General features: G+C 37.8%; 1 protein-coding gene across 4 annotated transcripts in view; it reads right to left on the bottom strand.

Annotated features, from left to right (window-relative positions):
• VWA8 (von Willebrand factor A domain containing 8) overlaps positions 1–26,362 on the bottom strand; it is a 358,178-nt gene that overhangs the window by 79,850 nt on the left and 251,966 nt on the right. For all 4 annotated transcript variants that reach the window (XR_011427808.1, XM_023621650.2, XM_023621651.2 and 1 more), the window contains 2 exons: positions 23,667–23,748; positions 19,890–20,094 (listed from right to left, as the gene is read on the bottom strand). Coding sequence is in view for 3 of the 4 variants with exons in the window: in XM_023621650.2 (XP_023477418.2) it covers positions 19,890–20,094; positions 23,667–23,748 (287 nt within the window). In the remaining variant the exon portion in view is untranslated. The remainder of the gene's footprint in view (positions 1–19,889; positions 20,095–23,666; positions 23,749–26,362) is intronic.

Genomic DNA, 26,362 nt, shown 5'->3' with positions numbered 1-26,362 from the left:
CTTCTCCTGAAAATGACAAGGGCAAATGGAGCCCACATTCATTCTCATATGGCAAAGCAAAGTAGAGACTGCCCTCCTAGGTGGGGCACAACTTCCTGCTCATCACCTCAGACCTTCCTGGCCTGTGTTCCCCATCCACAGTACCTGTCCAGCACCTATAAGCCTGTGGTCTAAGTTCTACTTGGCAGAGAATGATTTGTTTTCTTCTCTAACGGTACAATCTCCATTGAAACTAGTAGTCTTTTGGCCCTAGGGAAGCCATGCAGTGAAGAAGAATAAAAACATGGGCTTTTGAGTTAGAGAGAACTAGGCTGAAATCTCAGCTCTGTTCACTGTTAGGAGAGTGACCTTGGGCAAATTACCTCAGAATAGAATATACATAACCTGAAATGGTGGTTGCAATGATTATATAAGAGAATGCACTGAAAGCAGCCAGCACATACTAAAGCAGTCAATAAAAAAAGAATCACTATGATGGAGAAGTTCTTTGTTTTGTATCTTAATTTTAGATCTTGTCTTCATTGTTGACTTTTGTGGAAGGGCCTAAAGGATGAGCTTACAATCCATCTCATTTTATAGCAAAGAAATAAACATGCAGAGAGTGATGTGACTGCCCAAAGCCACATATTAGTGGTGGAACTAGGAAGAGGACCTGGATCTTTTAATTCTTGACTTGAGGAAATTTCTCCGTGCCACATGACCTCACTAAAGGTTCTGAATTCTTTTCATAAAAGCCTTTCATTTGATAGTCAAAAGATCTTCTAATGGAAAGAGCACTGACTCAGGTCTTCTGACTAACCCAATTACATTTTTTAATTATAACTTTAATTATAAAATAGTACAATGAAATGATGACAGTTATTAGTTGTTAAAGTTCTATCAGTTGTTGAAGTTATCCGAAGTACTTCTGTTCCAAGCTCACCGACACCATCGTGTGGTCAGTAGAAATAGTAATTCCAGCCAAATGAACAAGAAAAATCTGGAGCTATTTAAAGTTAATGATAAAGTATAGCAAGATAGGTAGATAAGTGTCAAATAACATAATAATGAGAAGTCACTATAATTATCTTATTTTAGGCCCTGGCTGATGGCCAAGGGAAAAATGATTTATCTATCTCAGAACAAATCTTTAATGAGACTGATAGATTATAATGGATGATTTCTCAAGCCTTACTCACAATACAACTCTTTGTTATAATGAAGAAAAATACTCAACATATGTGGCAGCTATATTATCTCAGATCTTTGCAGATTTTCCTCCAATATATACGATTATGAATGGTAGAGCATTCTGGGACTCTCTGAGTAGAACTGAGTACAAAGGGACAGGAGCCAAGTTAGTCAAACCTGAAGGCTCTGCTAAAATGTCTTCTATCAAATGTAAGCACCAATCAACTGGTGGGAGCCTAAGTGAGGACATATTAGAGAGAACTTGATGAGCTGCAAATGTTCAGGGTGCTCTGGACATCCATTCAAGAGGGCAGGGTAATTTGGTGAGTTGGTTAAACAGAAGTAGGTGAGAATGCTTCTTTTCTACTAACAGGTTGACCTAAGTCAACAGGCAGTGCCCAAAGAAACAAAAATACCAGTACAGAAAATCGGTGACAAAAGCAATTGGATTTACGTTTTGTGCCACAAAGTAAGGATTTACTTTTTGTGCCAAAAAATGATTGAGGTATGCCAGAAGGTCAAGGGAACTGGCTTGAAGGGGCTCCCACTGGCTAAATCTGGAACAATCTGAGCATCAGAATAAATAAGAATGGCAATGGACAATAACCTATCAAATAATATCGAAATCCATGAGGCCATACTAATAAAAAACAAACAAACAAATAAAGGGGGAAGAAGGGAGGGCACTTTCTTAGTTTGGAAGGCCCACTAATAAATGTAGAAGGAATGATGGAATTGTAAAAAATCACCACTTGGCAACCACATTAGTAATAATGGATTCAGGCAAGAACCATCAATGGATGATAAAATTAGCTGATGAAAGTTTGATGAGAAACAAGATATTTACACAGTCTTGAAGTATGCGCCCATAAGACATATGTATTAATTGCAAAGGGAAAAAACAGCAACTTCACAGTGGAGATGACACTTTAACCAAAAGTTTAAAGTTAGCATCACCAGCAATGAGACAAACAGACATCTTGTGTCACCTAATAGGACACATTGAGAAAAACCCAGCATCATTTCTGTGATATTCCTGCCAAAGATGCATAAACTGAATCTAAAAGGAGAAAACATCAGCTAAACCCAAATTGAAGGATGTTCTACAAAATAACTGGCCTGTATTTTTCAAAAATGTCAAGGTCATGAAAGTTGAAGAAAGACAAGCAACTGTTCTAGACTGAAAGATAATAAGGAGACATGTCAACTACATGTAACCCATGATCCTGGATTGCTTCCTTTTGCTAAAAAGGCTATTTTGGGGACATCTGAAATTTGAATAAGATCTGTGGATTAGACAGTAATGCTGTATTAGTGTTAATTTCCTGACTTTGAAGTCTGCCTGTAGTTATGTAGGTAGGAGAGTGCTTTTGTTTTGAGGAAATACTCACTGAAGCGTTTAGAGGTAATGGGCTCTCACGTCTACAACTTACTTTCAAGTGGTTCATGAAAAAAACAGAGAGAGAAAAAGATAAAATAAAGAGTTTTAAAAATGTGATTAGATTTGGTGAAGAGAAACAAAAGGTTAAACTATTTGCCTATACCAGAGGATGGAAACTATAAATGGAACTTGGATTTAAGGCTCGGAGGACGCAGTCCTTTTTTTTTTTTTCTGTTTGTTTTATTAGCAGCTGTCCTTCATGACCATAGGCTTCTTTGAAACTCACCAAAGATTAGAAGATAGAGTGAAAAACTCAGAGGTGGAAGACTCGAGACCTGATTTGTAAAGGAAGTTCTACCGCAACTATAGAAAGGTCATATATATAATATTTATATATATTCATACATAACATGTAAATAAATGTAAAAATAAAATAAATATAAATATAAAAAATAAGTAAATATAAATATTCTATGTATAAACCGATGTACCTAAATATTTCTCAAGCTGGACTTGGGTGAGAAGGACAGCTATATTCAGAATCTTGAAGTCTGTTCCTATTTAATCTTGAAAGCAGTCAGAGGCTTATTTCTACCATCAAACCAGAGAGACGTGCAGCTGAGTCTTAACCTTCTAAGCAATTACGGGCTATAGAATAGGAAAAACATTGTATTTAATATTAAGAGAGCCATAGTAACAATAACGGCTACTATTCATTGTTGTGAAATAGTCCTTACATATTTGTTGGGAGTTCTATGGGTTAACTCAAACGAGACTTAAAACACACGGTGACATGATATCATGTCAGGATTTGCTCTTTCTGGGCAATGACTTATATGTAAATAAGATGGCAGACTGGTTGAGGCAAGGATGACTCACAGTCCAATGCAGCACTTTCCCCTCTGGCTGGCACGAAACCTATTCAAGTTTTAGATTTTCCTGCTGGGGCTCTATAGATGTCATTGTTGTTTATGGAAAGGATTATTCAACCCATACCAGCAATGTGAACTACAGGGGCTTGTATTCGCTTCGTAAAACAGAAACATGTAAAAGAAAAAAATAATTAAAATCATTCAATATTAGCAAGTTTTTTTCATTAAGGGGAAAACCCAGTGTGCTGCCATCAGAGCACTGTCAAGAAAGACTGGACAATTTCATTCAGAACCCTGGCAACTGTGAAGCCTCATAAGAAGACAACTGTAGTAGAGTATTTATTTCTGCCCTACATGTACTTAGAAAATCAAGCATATATTTCTGAGGTATTCAATCTAGGGATTAAATGGAAGATAAAATTAATGGATGCTATATATCATCACTGGTCTAATTAATCACCATATTGCATTTGGTAAGAGTCATGTTTTATGAATGTTGTGCTGAGTGTAAAACAAAACAAATCTGATAATAGTCCTGGCCTCCAGGAAGCCCTAACCTAGAAAGGTCATCAGCAGTCACTTGGAAGGGGCTGTCTCTAGCTGTCAAAACTACTGCTACAAAAAAAAAAAAAAAAAAAAATCACATGGTCATGTTTTTTGCTTATTCAGTATTTTCTTAGGGGTATTTCCCCTATCCCCAATTCCTAATTTTGTGGTTCATATGGGACTGATACAGTCCTCTCTCATTCTAAACTCTAGGAGTGGAGAAATGAGCTAGGTCTGACCAGTTAAGAATATCCCATCCCTTTGGTCACAGCGATTGGTTCAGGGATGGGCTCACAGGCTACTGGAGAATTCCTGAGGACTTCTGCTGAAATTGCTGGCAGAGACATGGTCCTTTTGTTGGAACTGTGAGCTATGAGAACCATGTATTGCCTAGAGATATCAGGGCCATCTTTGCCACCAGATGGAGAAAGATTATGTAAATGAAGCCGCCTCAGAAAAAAGCAGAGACAAGAGGGGAGAGACTGGGTCCCATGACATATGTTGAGCCCGTGGTTTGAGCTGTGCCTAAGGCCCAGGGACTTCTTACTTATATGAGCCAATAAATTCCCTTTTGTAGCTTATGTTAGCGTGAGCTGAATTTTTGTCACTTTTAATGCTCCTAGTAAACATAATTTACATACATTTTTTTCAAAATAAATCTGGAACCACATGAAATAAGAGTTCCTCTCTTCAAAGGTATGGGGGAAATTATTCTTTAACTGTCAACTTAACTCTAGCATTCCAGATTTATTCTCTGAAGTCACAAATGCCATGCAACATGGCTGTATCATGAGTCAGGACTAGAATTAGCATAAAGCTCTTGTCCTAAGAGATCTACTACACAGAATCCATAGTGAACTGGAGCAAAGAAAACCAGGAATATAGAGACTGGCAACTTGCTAAAGTATTAAAAAGAATTTGAATACATTTGGGGACTATTGGGTTAACCAAATTAGAGATATCTTTACTGGGACTTCTCAAAGCCACATGTTTACTGATTGTAATTTCGTCTCTAAGAGGCTGCTAAGTTATACAGCATCTTCCAACAGCTTGAACACAGATTCTTTATCAAAAAGCGTTCTGAGAATACACTTTTGGAAACATCTGACTATACATATTTCTTAAAAAATGGCTTATCTGTCCTGATCATTTTGCTTGATCTCTCTATTCTCCTTTGCATCTAACCATTTTTATGGTTTCAACTAAAACTTCATGCTAAAGATCACTGTAACTCTCGTTAGTTTGAAGCTCTAGTCCAATTATTTATTTCCAACTATGACTGCACACTGTCAATGGAATATCTTACCATTACCTCAAACTCAGCACATTCAAAATGCCTGAACCCAACCTCCTCTCCAACTTTCCTGATTCCTTCAATGATCTGCCATGTTGTCAGATTCCAAAGGAGAAACATCCATAATGTCTGCCTCCATGTCCCATATTCAGCCTTTCTCCATCAACTCACACCTGGCCATTACCTTGGCTTCATAGTTGCCCTGCTTCACTCGGGGTTCTCTCCCAGACTGCCCATCACTACCAAGTCCATCTTCCTAATACAGCCTTCACTATTATACTTTTCCAATTCAATGACCTTCAGCTGCTCCTAGGCATAGGGAACCTAAAAGCCTCATTGGGCCTTCACAAAATCGAATTTCTCCTATTCAGGTGACTCCTTATTGCTCCACTCTTCAAAAGAAACCATTTGCTTTAGTTAAGTTTGTCTTACCATATGCTACAGATATGCTTAAGACAAACTAAGGGTTGCCTAGAAGGTGAGCTTCCTGTCAACTGCTTTTAAAAATGTTCTGTGCCAGCAAGACTGTGCTAAAATGAAACCACAACCTGTCTTCTGAAATCCCCCAGCCTGCGTGTTTCTGGTAACCCCGAGAGAGCTCTTACTCCTGCCTCTGCTCCAGTATACACTCCACTGTCTCCTTGGGATAGTTGGTGTTGGACCCGGATTTGCTCTCTGGGCTTTGTGCTTACATCGAATTGGCTGTGATGTTTGCTCACAGCTCCTCTGGTATCTGTACCCAGGTCACTTCCAGATTTGTGGTGATCCAAGCCTATTGCACAATTCTTCCTCTTATTAAGGAAACACAGTGCTCATTCCTATCTACGACTGTGTCATTTTCTGGAATGCCTGAAATGCCCTTCCCTCTCCTTTTGAACTACCCAAATACTTAAGTAAAATAAAATAAAAGCGCCACCCAGGCCCCATCTCCTTCACTTATAAATTTCATCTGCATAGATACCTCTCCTCTGAACTACTACAGCACAGGGCCCCATCCCCCTAGTACAACATTGAACTACACATTGTTTTGTACTACTTGCTGTTGTTTCATGACTGTCAGTCTCGTATCCCCAGTTATATAGTATAAATTCCCTGAGGGTGAAAACCATGCTTCATATCCAGTATTCCCCTCCCCACCCCATAGGGCCTACACTGATGGGTACAGAGTAAGTGCTCCACAAGAAGACTCTGGCTGTCTGATTCTCAAGGGACTTAAATATCTATTGTTTGTCCATAACTCTCATAATTCAATAGATGACAACTTGCAAACACCACAAAGAAAGTCTACTGCCTGGATCACCATCATCTCCCTAGGAAATTATAGTTTGTTGACTTTCCTGAAGCCATGTCTAGAGTATAAACACTGTTGTGAAAATCAACTAGAAATAGGGGGTGGGGGAGGGGTGGGCGGGGACCAACAGAGTTTTTAAGGATCTGAGATTCAACTAATATAGCCATTAGATTGTAGACATAATGATAGGAAAACCACTGCCCCATCAAAATAAATTTATGATGACAAATATGTAATTATATTTGGACCTATGGGTATCAATTTTTGCTCGAAACTTGGGAAGGCCATTCATTAATAGAGATGGAAATTATACTTAAAAGTTTTCTCTCTATTCATATGTAGACAATTACTGGTAAATCAATTCATTTAAAAAATGCAGTGACAGTTATTTTGTGGGTACACAGACATGCCTGAAATAAGATTGATACTTGAATGCTTAAATGAAAACACGGGAACACGGCAGCACGGAGAAGAAAAGGAACTTCTAAGTGAATGAAATACCAGCTTCCTCTGGGACAGACCGGCTAGTCCAGTTCCTCTGGCTTTTGTGTCCCAGCCAGGCTTCTGTTCTGCGCTGCAGCCTGAGGGCTTCACACTCCCACTCCAGAAAGAGTGCACTTTTCTCTCTGGAATCCAATGCTTTTAGCAGTTTTTTGATGGAAGCAGAGAACACTGATGGCTCAGTTATTAGGCTATAGACCATGGTGGAAATATACGGGCTGTGCTCTGTCTGGAAAGTGAGCAGTAATTATATGAGAGAAGAGCCATTCTCATACCTCTGTCTTCCTCCCAGTAAATCCTACAGAGGTTCAAATGAAACTAGCTCTAGAAAATCATTTTAATCCCTGTCAAGTCTTGTATCTTTTAATGTGTTTAGCTTTTAAACTTTTAAATGTGTTATAGAAATGTGAGAGAACACATTGAACCAATGCAGTTCTAAAAGCTGACTTGGTTATGCAAAATACTAGCAAATGAAATGACCACAGATTTACCATAACCTAACTGTTAAAAAGGAATGAAAGAATTTTTCTATTTTTCTCTGAGCCACCTAACCTCTGCTTTTTTGATATTCTTTTGCATTATCGTAAATACTTGTAAATAATGATATTGAGATAGGTAAAAGTTTGAGAATCTCGCCTTCCCACAATTACAGAGCTACTGTTTTCACTGGCGACTAGAACTGACGATCACCCTTCTCGAATTCGAGAGGCATCAGTTTTTCTCTAAACACTGCACAGTGATTCATCTAGAGGAGAAGCAGTATCCATGTGTGGGTCCTGTCTTTCAATGCGCCATTTCTTAAACAGAGATTAAAGATTCCCAAGAGTTAACCTTCAGTGCTGGGGAAGGAAAGACATGAGATCATTGCTACACAGCCATAAAGGTGTTTAGTGGTGACGACGGGACACCCAATCAACTCACTCTTCTCACGGATCACCCCACTGGAACTGTGACTGTTGCTCCCCCTTTCCTGCCAGAGACTCACTCTTCTAGAAACCAAGTTTAGGCCCTGTTACCTTGCTCACTTGAACAGCATGGAAATTTTGCAACATTTTTACCTATTTTATTTACTTATCAAAGGAAAAGAGTTAGGGATTTAAGAAATGGCATAAGAATCACTGAGAATTGTTTTCTATCATTAATATTAAAGAGCATCCAAAAGGATTCTCACTACTGCTTGCCACAGAGCTGCATAATATTACTTGGTCCCTCAGAAACACTGACTTCCATGGGAACCAATTTCATCTGAGGGGGTTATACAGGGACTAACGCCTAGTTTTAACTCCACAGGCATTTTCAGATTTTGGCAGGGGGAGGCATTCTGGACACCCTAAATACCTGACTAAACAGTCAAAGTTGATAAGGCTGCCTTGGCTGGAGAGCATGGTTGATAAAGAACACACATTAGAGAACCACTGACTCTGCCACTTCCTAGCTGTGTGACCTTAACGTCTCTAAGCTTCAGTTTCCCCATCTGTGAATTACATACGTGGAACATTTTTTTACCCCCAAATTATACCAAACGTTGAGACTTTTTTTTTTCACTCTCTTACCACGTTAGCTTTCCTTACATTGGGAGTTTGTAAGTATTTTGAATTAGCTTTACACTTTCCATTTACTAGGAGCAACGAGAGATGACATGGTAGGTGCCGTTTACTGTTGTCAACTACAATTATTCCTGGCTTGGTAGCCATTGAGTCGTTTTATTTATTTATTTTTGTTTTTTAAATTAACAGGTTTTTTAATGTGTTTCTTTGGCATATAGATGTCCAATTGTTCTAGAACCATTTATTGAAAAGACTATCCTTTCTCTATTAAACTGCTTTGGAATCTTTGTTGAAAATCAATTGGCCATATGTCTCTGGGTCTATTTCTGAACATTCTATTCCATTCCATCGATACACATGTTTATCCTTTTGCCAATATCACACCATCCTGATTACTGTAGTTTTCAAGAAAATCTTAAAATTGGGTAGTATGATTCCTCTAGCTTTACTCTTCTTTTAAAAAATTGTTTTGGCTATTTCAGCTCCTCTGCTTTCCTGTATAAATTTTAGAATCAGCTTGTCTATAGCTATAAAAAAATTCTTCTTGGATTTTGGTTAAATTGTGTTAAATCAATTTGGAGAAAAACGACATCTTTATTACGCTGTCTTCCAATCCATGAACTCAGTAAATCTCTCCTTTTAGTTAGATTTTTTATTTCATTAGTGTTTTGTAGTATTCAGCATACATATCCTAAACATGTCTTGTTAGATTTATAGCTAAGTATTTCATTTTTAGGGGGAGCTGTGTGTAAACTGTATATACATATATTTAAATTTTGGTTCTTAATTATCAATTGCTAGTATATAAAAATATGATTGATTTTTGACCTTGCTAAACTCACGTATTAGTTGAAAGAGGTGGGTTTTTGTTCGTTTTGGTAGATTCCATAGGATTTTCTAGGTAGGCAACTATGTTGTCTACAAATAGGGATGGCTGTATTTCTTCCTTTCCAATCTGTACACTTTTATTTATTTTTCTTGCTGTTGCACCGGCTAGGACTTCCACTTTGATGGTGAACAGGAGTAACGGGTATATGGGTGTGGTCGTCTTTGCCTTATTCCCAATTTTAGGGGAAAAGCACTCAGTCTTTCACTATTAAGTATGGTGCTAGCTGCAGGGTTTTTGCAGATGCTCTTTATCAGGTTCAGGAAGTTCTCTTGTAATCCTAGTTTGCTGAGAGTGCCCACCTCTGTTTTCAGGTGGTTTTGTCAAGGCCAGGAGATTCTGGAGGAAACACAGCCAGTTCAATGGTAGTTCAAATTCTGGTCTTCTTCCTCAATCTATCTGTTATCATTTATTTTCCAGAGACCTCAAATAACTGCTCCCTGCATCTTATCCAGATTTTACTGCTGAATTCAGTGGGAGAGACAGGGTAGAGTGTGCTTACGCCAACCTATTCAGAACTAGAATTCCTAAGTTATTTTGAAGAGAAATAAGGAAAATTAACCAGTTTATTAAGTTCTATTAAAAAATATGGGGGGCCAGCCCCATGGCCAAGTGGTTAAGTTCATGCGCTCTGCTAGAGTGGCTCACAGTTTCGCTGGTTCTCATCCTGGGCGCAGACCCAGCACTGCTCATCAGGCCATGCTGAGGCGGCATCCCACATAGCAGAACTAGAAGGACCCACAACTAAAATATACAACTATGTGCTGGGGGGTTTGGGGGAGGAGAAGAAGAAGAAAAAGAGAAAAAGAAGACTGGCAACAGATGTTAGCTCAGGGCCAGTCTTAAAAAAAAACAACGCATGTTTTTAAGTGTCAAGGATCCAAAGATGAGTTAGATTTAATCTCTGTTTCATACCTACTCTTATTCCTCTTGTCCACCTGATGAATTCCTACTTTTTATTATTCTAACCTAATGTTTATCAAAGTAATAAATGTAAATAGTTTCATAAGTTAAATAGTACTACAAGATGTATAACAAAAACAACAAGCTTGAGCTGCACCATCTTCACCTGCAATTCCCACTCCTCAAAGGTAGCCACTTCCAACTCCGCTTACTATGTCTTCTGCTATTTACCTTCATATTTCTAAATAATATTCTTATATTCTGTTTATTTTTAAATTTCAGATATTACCTGTTGACTTCCTACTATGAAAGATGAGAATAATTTCATCTCTCTCATTTTGAACACACATTACTCACTTTCCCTCCTCTTAGCCTCCTAATAGAGTACGTTGTAAACTTGGTTAAATCAATATTAATTGTCTACTTTATTACTACTACATATGTATGGTATTATATATTACTATATGTAGTAACAGACATTACTATATGTAATGATACATATTTCTATATTTCTAATTATAATACATATTACTATATAGCTAAATATATTATTACATACTATTAGTGTATATAATTTTTCATTTTCCAAGTAATGAATGTACTACTTATATAGTCTTTACTAATTCTTAGCTCTACTTTATTTATCTATCATTAATTGTTCCCCAAGTTCTCGAGTAGAGCTGTGAACTCCTCTCAATATTACCAGTTTTTTCTTTTTTCTCAAGCTATCCCTTCTTTCTGGAACCCTGTTTTCCCAGTGTGCTCTGGAGTGGTTGTTTTCAGGCCTGCTGCACAGCTGTCATCCTAGAACATCCTTTCACGATCATATTGGGAATTCCTTTGTCTCTTCCCTGGCTAAAACCACTCTTTCCACTCATGTCTTCCTCTTTCTGGGTTTACTTCCTCCTTTTGTTGAGAGAACATCATGCAGTAGCTTCTTGAGAAAGAATGAAAGTTTTTTGAGATTTGCATGTTTGATAACATTTTTAGTCTACTCTCATATGTGGTTAATAGCATGGCTAGGTATAAAATTCTAGGTTGGAAATAATTTTACCTTTAGTTTCCAATGCAACTGTTGAGAAGCCTAGCACCATTTGGCTTTCTAATACATTTTATATAACTTGTTTCCCACTTCTCCCAAATTAGAAGTTTTCAGCATTGTCTTTTTACACACAGGGTTCTAAAATTTCAAGTGGATATAGTTTGGGGCATGTGTGTGAGAGTGTGTATGTTTTTGATTCGTTATATTCAACACCTATTCTTTAGTTTAGTGAAATTTTCTTAAATTACTTTTTGGGTCATTCCCTGTCCTTTCATTTTTTCTTTCTGGAAAGACTTATCCTCTCCTTTCCATTTTCAATGTTTTTGTCTTTTGGGAGAGTTCTCTAATGTCCAATCCCTTCTATTGAATTTATTTATTCTACTATTTTTTAATTTCCAAGAGACCTTCCTTGTTCTTTGAAGGTTCCTATGTTAAAATAGCATGTTTTGTTTTACGGCTATAATATTTTCCCTTACCTCTCTGAGAATACAAATTGTCACTTTGTGAAATGCTTTCCTGTTTTCTGTATCATCTATATTTTCTCTGTTCGTTTGTTTTGATTTCCATCTTTAAGAGGCTATCCATTAATATTTAAGAATAAGGCACTAAAAAAATGGACTGAAAACTTTTTTGCATAAAGGCAAGGCTTGCCAATAAGTTGGTCTTCTTGTAAGGTTACTAAGGAGGAACTTTCAAATGTCAGCATCAGAAGGGCTTTTCTCTTGGGCATGTCAATTTTCAGAAAGGATTTTCCCAGTATCCTGCTCAAGGGGTATAAATATGGATGCCAGCTTCATGGGATCTAAATAAGGGAAGTAGACTTTGACTTTATCTTCTTGTTGGCCATGTGGTCTCACTCCTGTCCCAAACTGTGCCAATCTCCATTACAGCTCCTGTCTTTTGTAAAGGTAGAGAAGAGTCAGCTGCCCAGGTACAAAAGACGGAGGAGAAAATCTGAGTGTCTAAATGGCCTCTATATAAACTTTCAATGACTCTTCGAATTTTCAGTGCCACCCCCATTCCAACCTTCAGAAATGCAAGGTGTTTTCAAGCCCTGAGGCTTTATGGACTTTGACAGAGTAAAGCAGCTTGCATCTTGTTGGCTTACCCCACTGGAGGAATGGATTTTAGCTCTTTCCACTTGCTAATTCAGTTACCACCCACCCATTTATTTTCTATCCTCCAAAGTGATGTTGTGTCTCCAGTTCTCTTTGTCCTTGTGGGTTTGTACCTTTTTTGATTCTTTCTTGTTCTTTTACTGGGATTTTGGCAAGAGGAAAAACGAATCACATGTGTTTGATTTGTCAGGAGTTCCTTCCTCTTTCCTTAAAAACCAGGTTCAGGGGGCCGGGCCGGTGGCATAGTGGTTGGGTTCTCGCACTCTGCTTCGATGGCCTGGTGTTTGCGGGGTTGCATCCCGAGCACGGACCTACACCTCACTCATCAAGCCATGCTGTGGTGGCATCCCACATACAAAATAGAGAAAGGTTGGCACAGATGTTAGCTCAGGGACAATCTCCCTCAAGCAAAAAGAGGAAGATTAGCAATAGATATTAGCTCAGGGTCAGTCTTCCTCACCAATAAACAAACAAATAAACCAAAAAAACCCAGGTTCAGGTATTAGTTCATCTTGGAACCCCTTCCAAAGATAGAGTTAAGGTATTCTGTGCTATCCTCTGATCCTTTAATCCTGCTTCCATCATTTCCTTCACTACACAGCACCGTAATTTATTTGGTTATAGCTCCACAAGTTCCCTGGGTCTGCACCTGTATCTGATTTCTTTACCCTAGCAATACTGAGTGCTCAACAAATGTTAAGTAAATAAAGAAATAAATAAATGAATGGGTGAAACTATTCAGAGAGAGGTTAGAGTTGGCACCTGTGGCCTGACCTTGTGAGAAAATAGAAAATAAAAAGAGAGGCATTTTTAGAATGTGATAATGGGAGACAAAGAGCACTGGATACAGAAAAACTAAGAAAGACACCTCCAAATTGGACTTGTTCTTTACTATTCTCAGGACTCAGGCTAACAATGATGTATATTTTGCTGTGTGTTTTCTGGTCCTGTTCTAATTTGTCTTTTGAATAAGGCTAAACACTATAATCCTCTGCTGACAATTGTCCTATCATTGATTTCCTGCTTTTTTTCAAGCTGACAGGTTTAGGCACAGACCGTTGTTTCAATTCCTTTTTTGGGCCCCAAAGAACCTTTCCTAAACAGGATTATAAACAAACCTCACATTTTAACACCAAGATAGATGATGAATTATGTAACTCATTGGGTCATAATTTAATATTAGGTGTTTGGGTAACACTGCTTCCTTTTAATTTGACTTGGCTTCCCATATAAGCATTAAAGAATTCTGTAGACCAGTATTAATTAAATTCTAAGTTTGTAATTTTTGTGAGTACTTTGTGTCAGGCATTAATGCACTTTATCCTTAGAACTTTGTAAGGTACGACAGTATTGTCTTTATACTATAATTGGAAAGTGAGGATTAGAAAGAATAAGTAATTTGCTGAAGGTCACATAAAAGTAGAATGCAGATTTGAACCCTTCAAATTTTATGCTCTTAAACAACAGGCTATACTGATTATGAATAAAATTACAATTTTATCTACTAATATAACACCAAGGTTTTATTTCTTCAGCCACTGTGATGTGTTGATTATACATAACTATACACATTAATGAGCTCAGAACCATAAAAATTCTAGAGCTATTGATTGTCAACATATTAACGGCATTTGACATCTCTATTTATAACCAATACATTACAGAATTAGCTTGTCTTCCTTATACTTTACATACATATTGCTAAGATTACTTCTTACTTGCTGATTATATGGTTAAACAATACACATTGGGGATATATTACCACATAAAATAATGATCTTAAGGTCTGTCATGAGAGAAAGGAGTTGAAATATTTCTGCTGCTGATGCTTTGAAAAGCAATTTCCTAAGGTTAAACCTTCCCTAAAATGTGAAAGTTAGATGATATTTCTATTTTTAATATTAGTTTAAAACTCTATAATACCCACAATTTTTGTAATTTATAGGGTTATCATTTTTGTTGGATATGCACAAAAGGTTAATGAAAGCTCATGACCTCCCTAAAATCATAAGCTTGTTGATTTGTTTGTCTTAGGGAGGTGGCTGCTGATTGAATTTTAGTTATATTTAGCAATTACTAACAAAGTTGTGATCCAATGGAAGCACTACTTCTGGAGGAATGTAAAAATCAACTGGCAATTTCCTTCCTAAATAGTGTTTATAAGAAAAGAGGCTCTTATGCATGAACCCATGAGTGTCATCCTACATGAGTGCAGACTTCTGTCCAATTCTTTGCTCAGACTGAATTCCTGGTTCAAGAAAAGCATTGCCAATCTGTAACTGGGACGATTGCAGGCTTCAACGTTGCCCAGAGATAACATGACACCATCTTATCTGTATTCTCAGTACCCCTTTCCCTGTTCTTTTTTTTTTTTTTTATTTTTTTAAAGATTTTATTTTTTCCTTTTTCTCCCCAAAGCCCCCCGGTACATAGTTGTGTATTCTTCGTTGTGGGTTCTTCTGGTTGTGACATGTGGGACGCTGCCTCAGCGTGGTCTGATGAGCAGTGCCATGTCCGCGCCCAGGATTCGAACTAACGAAACACTGGGCCGCCTGCAGCGGAGCGCGCGAACTTAACCACTCGGCCACGGGGCCAGCCCCCTTTCCCTGTTCTTTTGCCTTTCTCTCTCCTTATCCACATCTTCATTGTCTTATTTCTCAAAGACCTGGTGGTTAGGTAACTCTCATAATTCTCCTTGGGGAGTCAGTTAAAGGCTTAATCAAGCCAGCGGCATGCTTGTGCCAGATTGTAATAGCCTGCGAGAGATGACTGCTAAATATTCATAAATTTTTTTTTTTTTTTTAGATTTTTTAATTTTTTCCTTTTTCTTCCCAAAGCCCCCCGGTACATAGTTGTATATTCTTTGTTGTGGGTCCTGCTAGTTGTGGCATGTGGGACGCTGCCTCAGCGTGGTTTGATGAGCAGTGAGTGTCATGTCCGCGCCCAGGATTCGAACCAATGAAACACTGGGCCGCCTGCAGTGGAGGGCGCGAACTTAACCGCTCGGCCACGGGGCCAGCCCCAAAATATTCATAAATTTTGCAAGCAGATTATTAACCTTTGGTAGCTTAAAGTCAGCCATGGTGGGAGTATTCACACCATGGGAATTGGCACACAATACAAATTGCCTTACCCCCACCCCTAGAGAGCTGGTTCATCAGCACACCACTGGGTATTACACTCCCCAGGGATCTTGCATTTTCATTAAGTACTCCTGAAAACTTTGTTCGAAATCCAGATTCAGAACAAATTTCTACGGCTGGGATTTCTCTAACAGGAACAAACAATGGAAAAATCATTAGAGGCATTCCCCAAATGTTACTACATAGGCAAATAGCTAGACTATCTTGCTGTAAACCAGCTTGGCTGACATATCGCAAGAAGATATGGTAGAAAATTATAAATATTCAAAAAAAAACCAGCATTGCCTTTTTGGGCCAAGGAAGATTCCCAAAAACGTATGTTCATATAATAATCCCGTAAAATATGGACTGTTCTATAACAATGACCGATTGAAGCAGCCTGTTAAGTACTTTCAGAGTTACTGACCAAAGCAAAGAATGCAGAGCAAACCTCCTCAGAGGATCTGGAGACAACACAGCCTGTACACCGAAAAACCAAGTTTACTAACAGAGTACCAATTAAATAATCTAGTGGTTTCCAAAACTGAAAGTAGGCCTTACCATCTTTAAAAAATCCTAACTGTTGGTCTAGTGGTTAAAGAAATGGCCAGGCTTAGTTATCTAAGTACAGCAAACTACATTTACTCATATTCCTGTAATTTCTTCTTTAAAAGAGAGTAAAAGAGGAGTGTTGCTTGAAATAAACAAGTTATCCTTTCTCTGTATTTTTGTCTATGCCTCTCTCTCTCTTCAAATATTTACTGTGCCTACTTTGTACCAGGCACCAACTTGATTACAAGGATGAATAAGTGCCAGTCCCACAATGTGCTTCAAAGATTCTATCTACTTTTAAAGTATATAGTTAAGGAAGTATTATTCAAAGGCCTCAAAGAGATCCTGTATATATAAGTGTAATATATGCAGGATTAACTTTCTGATTAGTTTATTGTAATTAGACAATAACATTTGAAAGCTGTAGCCTTTTAGCCTTTTTGCTCTGACAAGAATAGTCACCAGGAACTTTTTAGAGAAGATGATTTGATTTTTAAGGAAAACTGTGGTGCAGCTTTAACAGCCTTCTTGGAAGGAATCCAAATTTAATTAAAATATGAAAAATATGCTTGATAAAGAACACTATGAAGCATAGTCAGAAAAATTTTGACATAATTAACCTATGATTCTGAAAATATGGAATCTAAAAATAATAAATATGAATTCTTAATAATTGGCTCTCAGAACTACAGTAAAGGGATACTTCAAGTTTGTTGTTAAAGTTGTTTACTATAAGAAAGACACATGTTCCTATCAAACGTAAAATTAATGAACATGTTTTATAGCAGAGCTCAAAAAATACTCTCTTGCAAGCTATACTCATTAAGGAGAACTATCAACGAATTCATTAAACAAAAACAAAAATGCAAAGCAACAATGGCTTCAAAGCTAACAACTCTAGAAAGCAAAATGTAGCAAAGACATAAAGGATAGTGATAAGCATGTAACTAACATAGTTTATCTAAACATAGACACTTCTTTTGCTATCATGCAAAGGAATCAGGGAAAGAGGCAGGTCAACAAATGGAGGATGGCTTGGCAGGTTGTTTGCCTGGCCTTCACTGCTGACCTAAAGGAGCATCTGATGACCAAAAGGAACCACCCAAGACAGGCATGTGTAAACCTCCCATACCAGCAGGCCTGGGGCTGCCTCTAACTCCTGGAGTGCAAACCAGGTCCTTTAATTTCTATGATGTAAAGTCAGTCCATTTGGCCACTAGATGGAGATCAGGTTACTCTGCCAGTGACAAGGGAAGCTGCTGGCAGTCAGCAAGCAGTAAGTATGGTATGGAGAATCTCTTCTCCTTTCTTGATATTTCTATGAAAGGTATTTTCCAAGCTCCAAAATCAGGAGCACATTTATGTTGAATAAAGGGTCCATACATGAGAAATAGCTTAAAGGATCAAAAAGTAAGGGAACTGTAAAAGACACATTTTTTCTTGTTATTATGATTACCCCTGGAATGATTCCTATTTAGATTCGATTGTGCAAACAACTTGTAAATAATAACATGAGCTGGTCTCAATAAGAGCAATTCAATATGCTGTCTCATTACTCACCAAACAGCGAGAAGGAAGAGGGGAGTTATGACCAAAAATGAAAACAACGGCAGAGCATTTGGACAATGAATCCTGTCTGTTTAGACATAAGCAGTGTACTCACAATTTGTTTCTCAGTTGGAGTAGGTATATAAGTATACATTTTCAATACCAACCAAAATGGATCAAGACATCAGATATGGAAGGAGAATGTTAGATAACATCTACTCTAATTTTCCTCATGGAACTATCATTCAACACTGAATTATGCAACTTTATCACTAAATAAGTCTGATTTCTATTGTAGCTGAACTTCAAGCTGGAGACATACAGTTACACATATCCTGGAAAATGTTAGATTTAGGGAAGGATCAAATGTTGCCCTGCATAATATAGCTGAATATTTTGATTATTCTTGAGGTGTTAGGTACTATAATTCTGTTCATTTTTAACTTAATAACCATATGTTTTCATTCAATAAATACTCAGTTACATAAAAACAAATTAATAATTTGTGACAGTTTAAAAGAATTCCGTTTGTTATCAAATAGCTTCAATGACCAGTGTAATTTAGTATGAGAGTATGAGCAGAAAGAAACATATTAGTCACCTATTGTGTAGCAATCATTATGGTAGGAGCTTGGAATACGAGACGCACAATAGAGTCAGGGAAGTCATAGGAAGAGAAGAGCTACATGCTTAAAACAGAAATAGGGGCTAATTTTCACAGCAGTCAAGACCAGTTATCAAAATTATGAGTGAAAATCCTTTTTAAAGTTCTGTCGTAAAAGATAAACTTAATTTTGGCCAGAAATCTTGGCCATAGGAAAAACATGATCTTTGATCTCTATAATACATGAGAAATTGAAATAAAATATAAGAAATTCAAATATAATAGCATTTACTATTAGGTATCAATCACCATATTGAAAATAGGAGCTTAATTCAAAGGGAGAAAAAACTAATGTTTAGAATAATAAAAGAAACAGAACCATAATTAAATAATTTTCTAATTATTATTATGGATAGTGACCAACACTCAGTCTGTTGCTGTGACAGATCCATTGCATTTAATGACATGTTTATTTTAGAGCAATGCATTTATTTTAGCTTAATTAATATATTCATACTCTCAAAAAGATTTGAGGTTGCTTGCCTACCTGGGTTTGTGACTTTCAAAATATTCTCCTAAGCTTCTAAGAATCTTAGAGAAACATGTATTATTCATTCACAAGTATATATATTCCTCCTTTAAAAAATCACAAAAATAACCATATAAAATAGTAATTACTAATCAGGTATCAGTGGAACAGTTTGTGGAAATTTCTTATCTTGTTAACTAGCTCTTTGCAGAGCAACACAGCTGGCAGGAACCTACCTTGCTTTTAGCTGGATAAAAATGTAAACAGATGAGTTTTCTTCTGAATGTTAAAATAAATAAACTACAAAGAAACCCTTTTCTGATAAGCTTTAGTATTTATGGGGACACAGTCTTCCTCACTGTTCACATTCGTTCCAGACTACAGCTCAATTAGATGGTGACTGAGTCATTTCTGGAGTTGTGTAGTTTCCTCTCACTTTGGTGACCTGTTCCCATATTTCTCTCCAGGGCAGGCTTGGGTCTACTTATTACGACTGCTAAACTTGCATTATCTGGAAATAAGGAAGTTGGTAAAAAGATATCTCTATTGGATGCATAAGTTTGTTTATGTTCTCTAGTCTAAAGTTTTAGCCTTATAATAACATGCTGTATTTGAGCTCCTCAGTATTTCTGTTTCAAGGTAGTATGTAGAGATGCTGATGATAATGGTAGTAAAACTGAGAACAGAGGCAAGGTGGTGCTAGAAACTTAATGCTTAAGGGTTACAAAATAAAAGCTGGTGATTCTATGCACATGTTGTGGTGTGAGGAACCTATGCATTTAAGCACTGACACAAAAAAACCTACTTTTTCACTAGCTAGATGGATATATTTGTCTTTTTTATTATGAGTCCAAAAATTATTTTAGCTATTTAAGTAACTATATTTAAGTCATTGGGCCAGAAGTTCTCATGAACGTGGCATGTGGAACTAAATTTATACCTGAATGTGCACCCTTAAGAGGTAAGGCCTATTCGAGTGGTACCTGCATATGTCTGTCACCTTCTTGTCCAATCATGTTTCTCCATTCCATGAGTGATCGCTGCAGATGTTCAAGTCCAGTTTCCCAAAGCCTGATGTGACCTCCCATATCAACAGTAACAACACCACCTTTACCCCACTCAGCTAGCAGTGCGTCTGTGTCCGAAATAGTAGACAGCCATGTGGTATACGGTGAGAGAGATTCTGATCTGAAAAAGAAATCACAGTATTCAACCAACTGGTAGGCCAGGTGATAAAAATAGTTTAGGTTCACTAAACTGATTTAGGTTCATTAAACTTGCTGTAAAGAATTCTAATAGTAAGCACATTGAAAGATACCAACAGGTCCATCTGTAAGGAAAAATACACAGTTATTTACATTTTTCTGTATTTGTGGACCCCGGATGACACTAGCATTCACTGTCGGAAAGAAAGGAACTCTAAACCAACTCATATTTCACACACCTGCAGTGTGGACTTCCTGAGGTCTGAGGTCAGTGCTGAAACTGATGGCTTATTTATGTGTTTTAACTGCATTTGTATTTGATATTTTGTCTTTTCTAACTTAGAAAGTTATATGGATTTATAACAAGGAATTTATATTTTTCTTGCATTACATATTTCATACATATACATATTTCCCTTATTATATATTTCTGCTATATATATATATATATATATACACACACACACACATACACGTGTATATATAGTCATTTCTAGGAATGCAACTTTTGCCTACGAGAGCCAACTGCAGACTTTCTTTATCTGAGTATAGCTCTCATTAACAACAGAAACATAGATCAGAAATTCTAGTTATCAGTGTTTGCTCTCTAAATACATCTGATACTTTCTATATGAAATAAATCATCTAAAGGGATGGTCTGGGGGCCAGCCCGGTGGCACAGTGGTTAAGTTCGCGCGTTCCACTTCTCGGCAGCCCGGGGTTCGCCAGTTCGGATCTCGGGTGCGGACATGGCACCACTTGGCAAAAGCAGTGCTGTGGTAGGCATCCCACATATAAAGTGGAGGAAGATGGGCATGGATGTTAGCTCAGGGCCGGTCTTCCTGAGCAAAAAGAGGAGGATTGGCAGTAGTTAGCTCAGGGCTAATCTTCCTCAGAAAATAAAAAAAATAAAGGGATGGTTTGATCAGATGATAAAAACAACATAAACTATCAATGTAGATCTGGGAAAACCACCATCTATTAGGTAAATTCTTATAATATACTAAAAAAATAAACCAAGACTACTCTCACCTTGTTTTTCAGTCTGCCTTAGTAGATTTTAAACACAGAGTGACCAAGCCAGCGACTCTGGGACACAGAAGTCATTTATATGAAGAAGATGATAAGAGCAGGATGGGGCCAAGTGTTTCAGAACTACTTTACAGTACTAGAAGGACTCAAAGATGGTAACATTTGACGTAATACAGGATTTACCTCATGGTGCTCTCCCCAAAAATACTTGCCTTCGGAAAAAAATTAGTAAGTACAAAGCGTGAAGTAAAGGGCTATTCAAGAATAATGAAATTTATCCACATAAAACTATGATGTTTGAGATTGTTCCAAGAGCAATCAACATGTATGATTCTATCGGGTACTGTATCTACTGGTTGCATATTTAACTCTCCACTACGAAATTTTAAATTTACAAGGACACTTTCTTCAATATGTCAAAAAAAGTGCTGAAGAAATCACATATTTACTATAACTTGCACACCAGGTCTAGAATCTCTTCTTCACCTTTTTCGTTTTTTTAATAAATGCATATTCCCTGTATACATAATAACAAGGTCTTGAAGGAACACATAGAATTATAGTAAATGAAACCTAGATTTACATACACCCACAAATGAGAGCAAGGAGTATAATTTTACAAATGCAAATAATACAAAAATTTAAGTAAAAATATTCAAATTTTACTGAGGGCAAAAGTGATGTGTTCCTTTTGGCCCTGCAGTTACATATAGTTTTACTGTATTTTCTATTATTTGAAGTTAGCCATCAAACGGAAAATTCCTGGTCTCTAGCAGATGCTAAATTTAAGCAACTAGCAACAAAACTGAAATCCAGATGGGTTGTTCCCTTGAATTACATATACGCCAAAAATGGCAATAGTTAATCTCAAGAGAAACTCAGGACATACTGACAATGAACAGACTCTAAATCATGTGGCGGTTAAAAAGTGGCAAGTCCAAATTGAGATGTTCTGTAAGAATAAAATACATACGAGATTCCAAAGACTGAGAAGAAAAAAGGAGTGTAAAATATCTCATTAAAGTGTTTATATTGAATACATGTCAAAATGATAACATTTTAGATATATTGGGTTATATAAAATATTATTAAAGTTAATTTCACCTGTTTCTTTTTAATTTTTTAATGTGGCTACGAAGGAATATAAAGTTACAAATATGGCTCACATTCTATTTTCATTGGATGGTGCAGCTCTAAATGAATGAATTATGGTGAGCAGCTGGCACTGGCTGTATATACAGCTGCTCTTCCAGATGTTCTTTCTATGGCAGTTATAATACATGGTTTTCAAAGAGACAAATACTGAAATAAAAAGCTAGGGCTAACGAGGGAGAAATTAAGAGAAATATTGAAAAAAATTACTAATGCTTTAGAAATATAAAAAATAAAAAGCTGTTCTTCGCTTTTCTTACTTGGACTAACAGTATATCTTAATGAGCATACAATTAATATGGAATAAGGAATTTCTCCAGATGACTAAAAGCCATTTTCCGCTAAACCGATACACTAAGATGTTCCAAGAAGGCATACTTACATATATGGGAAGAAGTGAATCTATTTCTTTGAATAATGCTTTTATTATTCATATTTCTTGACCCTGACTGAAGGCTCCTAACAAATAAAGCTGGGTTTCTGACTTATTTTGTACTGTCAGGCTGAGCTCTTTTCCTCTGGGGTTGGAGGAGTGGGTAGCAGGGTGGTCTGCTCGTGTTTTGGGTGACTGAGAAGTTCCAGTGTCCCTGGCCTTCCTGCAACATTGGCAGGCTCTCCAGGCTCCTCTGCCTAGGGTTTCTGGTGAGGCTTTAACCACTGTGTTGTGAGGGCTCAGCTGCCTGTGAGGAAGGGACGTGATATCAATCTAAACCAAAGCAGGGGCATGCTTATTGAGAGAAGGAGATCAAGCGTGGCTGCATCCCGAAAGGGATGGGCTACAGGAGAGGACACCCATGTTCTTCAAGGGAGAGAACAAGCATCATTGTTTTTCCTTTTCCATCCTCAGTCTAGACAGCTTGAATGCTTTGCTTCCATTGCTGGACGGTAATAAAAGCAGAGTGGTAATGAGTTCCATTCCAAATCTCTGGAATCTTTTGGCTACTGTAGGGCCTTCATGACTGCAGATGCACAGCAACATATTTAAACACAAATTCTTTTGACATTTTGAACACATTTATCTCAGAAAACTAATATATGAAGTTAATAAGTATGAAAATTTCTTCAATACTAAAAATGCCATTTCAGACACAGAAAAATTTATCATTAAGACAGATCAACATAAGAGTAATGAAGGCTCGGAGGCTGTTGGACTTATATCTATGGAACATTTTAATATTTTTCCAAAATGAAAATAAAAACGGCAGTAAAGCATGCAGAAAAACAGTAAGATATAAACCAACTGTAACTGAAAAAAAAAGAGCTTACTATTTAAGGAAACAAAAAGCCCACATTTATTTAGAGTACTTGATAATAATTCACTCATTTTTTTATTTGACATACAAGCTAAGAACAAAGGTGAAAATTAATTACCTGGGAATGGGGATATATCGGAGTTTCTTTGATTGAAGATCAGTGACTTCTATATAACCAGCTGTTTGTGGAGGGTTAACATCTGCAAGCAAGTCATGCCAGGAGCTGAGTATTACTGCATGATACCAAAATAGGACCAAAAGAAAGCACGGATGCTGCTAAAAGTAGAATGAAGTTATCAGCAGCTCAGGGCAGTACTCTGAGACCCTCTTGACAAGGTTCCGGGCCAAGTCCAGCCTCAAGGATAGACTCTCAGAGTTATGTTTTTGTAAGGGAAAGACAAAGATTGTCAAATAGATGCATATTAGGCAATGATTCTTTACTGTCAGAAAATAACCTAAGTTCTTTTCATTCTCTTTGATAATTTCCCAAGATAGGTCAATGTTTTAGCACTTAAGAGTTTATTTGAAAATATTTCACCACGTGAATTCTGTTTTTTCTTCCTAGGAAGTCACAACAACGACAGTGTAACATAGTAGAATGAGCACCCACTTTGTCATCAGCCTGGCCTGGTATAAAATCCTGGCTCTGACATTTCCTAACTGCATTTTATGCTGGTCATGTTAGTTATCTCTCTGAGACCTGCTTTTTGTCATTTTTAAAATGGGGATAACAACAGCATTTGAGTATCATAAACATTATTTTGATGATTAGATGAATTTAGCAAACGCAAAGCACCTAATCAGTAGTTGTTCAACACACAGCTGTTATTATTAGGGTCCTGCAAGACAGAAAAAGGTGAGGTGAGGACGGGAAAGTGGGGTGAGAACTGTAGGTCAGAAAGAATATGAAAAGGTGAGAAAGGAGAGGGTAATGAGATATGGTGGCCAGAGCCCCCAATTCTAATTCTGGAGTTGTTTCCAAGCAGATTGCAGAGGTCTACTGACATCTCTTCCTAAGCCTTTAGTACCACCATCACCCTCATCATCACTAGCTGCCACCACTGTGTGTCAAGAACTCTGCTTAGTCTTTACAGATAGCATTGTGTGTGTGTGTGCGTGCGTGCAGATTAGCCCTGAGCTGACATCTGTGCTCTTCCTCTATTTTATGTGGGATGCCACCACAGTGTGGCTTGACAAGTGGTATTAGGTCCACACCTGGGATTCGAACCTGTGAACCCCAGGTCCCTGAAGCAGAGTGTGTGAACTTAACCACTATGCTACCAGGCCAGCCACTATAGATAGCATTTTTAATACTGACAACAACAAAGACTTACGATTCCTGCTGGAGAGTTGAGAAAGCTGAAGCTTATAGAGGTAATACAATAATGTGACTTGCTTGAGGTGACGTAGCTGGAGAGTGATGGAGATGGTTTTCAAAACCAGGCCTTTTTGGCTTTGAAATCTCTGCTCTGTCCACCACTCCACACAGCTCCTACCTGAGCTGACTCTAGGGCAACAATTTTTAAAATAGCCTTGTTTTACAAAATCTTGGTCACTAATGTCTCCTTAAAAAAAATTGTCCCTACACAGAGCCTATCTTGACAGACTTTTGTCTGTCAGTCTCTCTCTAATTACAACTTGTTTTTTTTTTTTGAGGAAGATTAGCCCTGAGCTAACTGTTGCCAATCCTCCTCTTTTTGCTGAGGAAGACTGGCCATGAGCTAACTTCCATGCCCATCTTCCTCTAGTTTATATGTGGGACGCCTGCCACAGCATGGCTTTTGCCAAGTGGTGCCATGTCCGTACCAGGGATCCAAACCAGCGAACCCCAGGCCGCCAAAGCAGAACATGTGAACTTAACTGCTGTGCCACTGGGCCGGCCCCTACAACTTCCGATTACAACGAGACATCCAGGATGTCCACGCTGTGCAATGTGGTTCACAAAAAATAAGAAACTTGGCATTTTTATTTCATGTTTGCAGTTGAAGGTTTTTGAGTAGGCCATCTGAAAAACTCAAAATATCTCATACTTATTCCACAAACGTGGTTGAGCTTACTTTGCACCAGACACTACATGAAGCACTGGGGATAGAGAGAAAAGAGATGTGGTTCCTGCCTCATCTGAAGAGCCCACAGACAAAGAGTAAAGTTCCCTTTTTTTTTAAAACCACTGTGGGCCTTTGGAGACTTGGAAAGGATTCCAGGGTGGAAATCACAGGCCTGGGGCGAGGTATGAGCTGCGAAGCTAGGCAAGGAACCGTCAGTCAGGAAGAAGGGAAGGTAGTGTCCAGGGAGAGCAGAGGGTAAGAAAAGAGAGTTACTATGGTAGTCTGACCACCCAGCTGAACTGAGTGTCTCCAGATGGCAATTTGTATAAAATGAACACGCCTATCATAAGTCACTAATCGCCTGCGCTGGAAATACTGCCTAGGGTATAAGGTTAGTTTTGGATAAAGTTTTGCATCATGTTTCAGTTTTGACAGTTTCTGTTGCTAGGACCTAGCTGAAGTAGGTTGAATTATTTATAGATCCGGGTTCTTTGCCAAAAATGACCAGCTATTGAAGTGGCTGGGATGACTAGAGCTGCCTAGCTAACCAACTTCCATTTGGCTTGTCACTTACACATACTATTTTTCGTAAGAAGTTGTATTAAGATGAGCTTTTAGATTATCAGCACTTTTAGATGGCCTGTGAAAGCAAAGTAAGCCAACTTATTTCAAATATCTTTTTTTCTATATTTTTCTTTTCTTTCACGGTGCAAATTAACTCCGTGGCATGAAGAGAGTGAGAAAATGCAATAAGGGCTGTGTCTAT

The sequence above is a fragment of the Equus caballus genome, chromosome 17, assembly GCF_041296265.1.
Source record: "Equus caballus isolate H_3958 breed thoroughbred chromosome 17, TB-T2T, whole genome shotgun sequence".
Taxonomy (NCBI): domain Eukaryota; kingdom Metazoa; phylum Chordata; class Mammalia; order Perissodactyla; family Equidae; genus Equus; species Equus caballus.
This window is presented reverse-complemented; position numbering and strand designations above follow the sequence as displayed.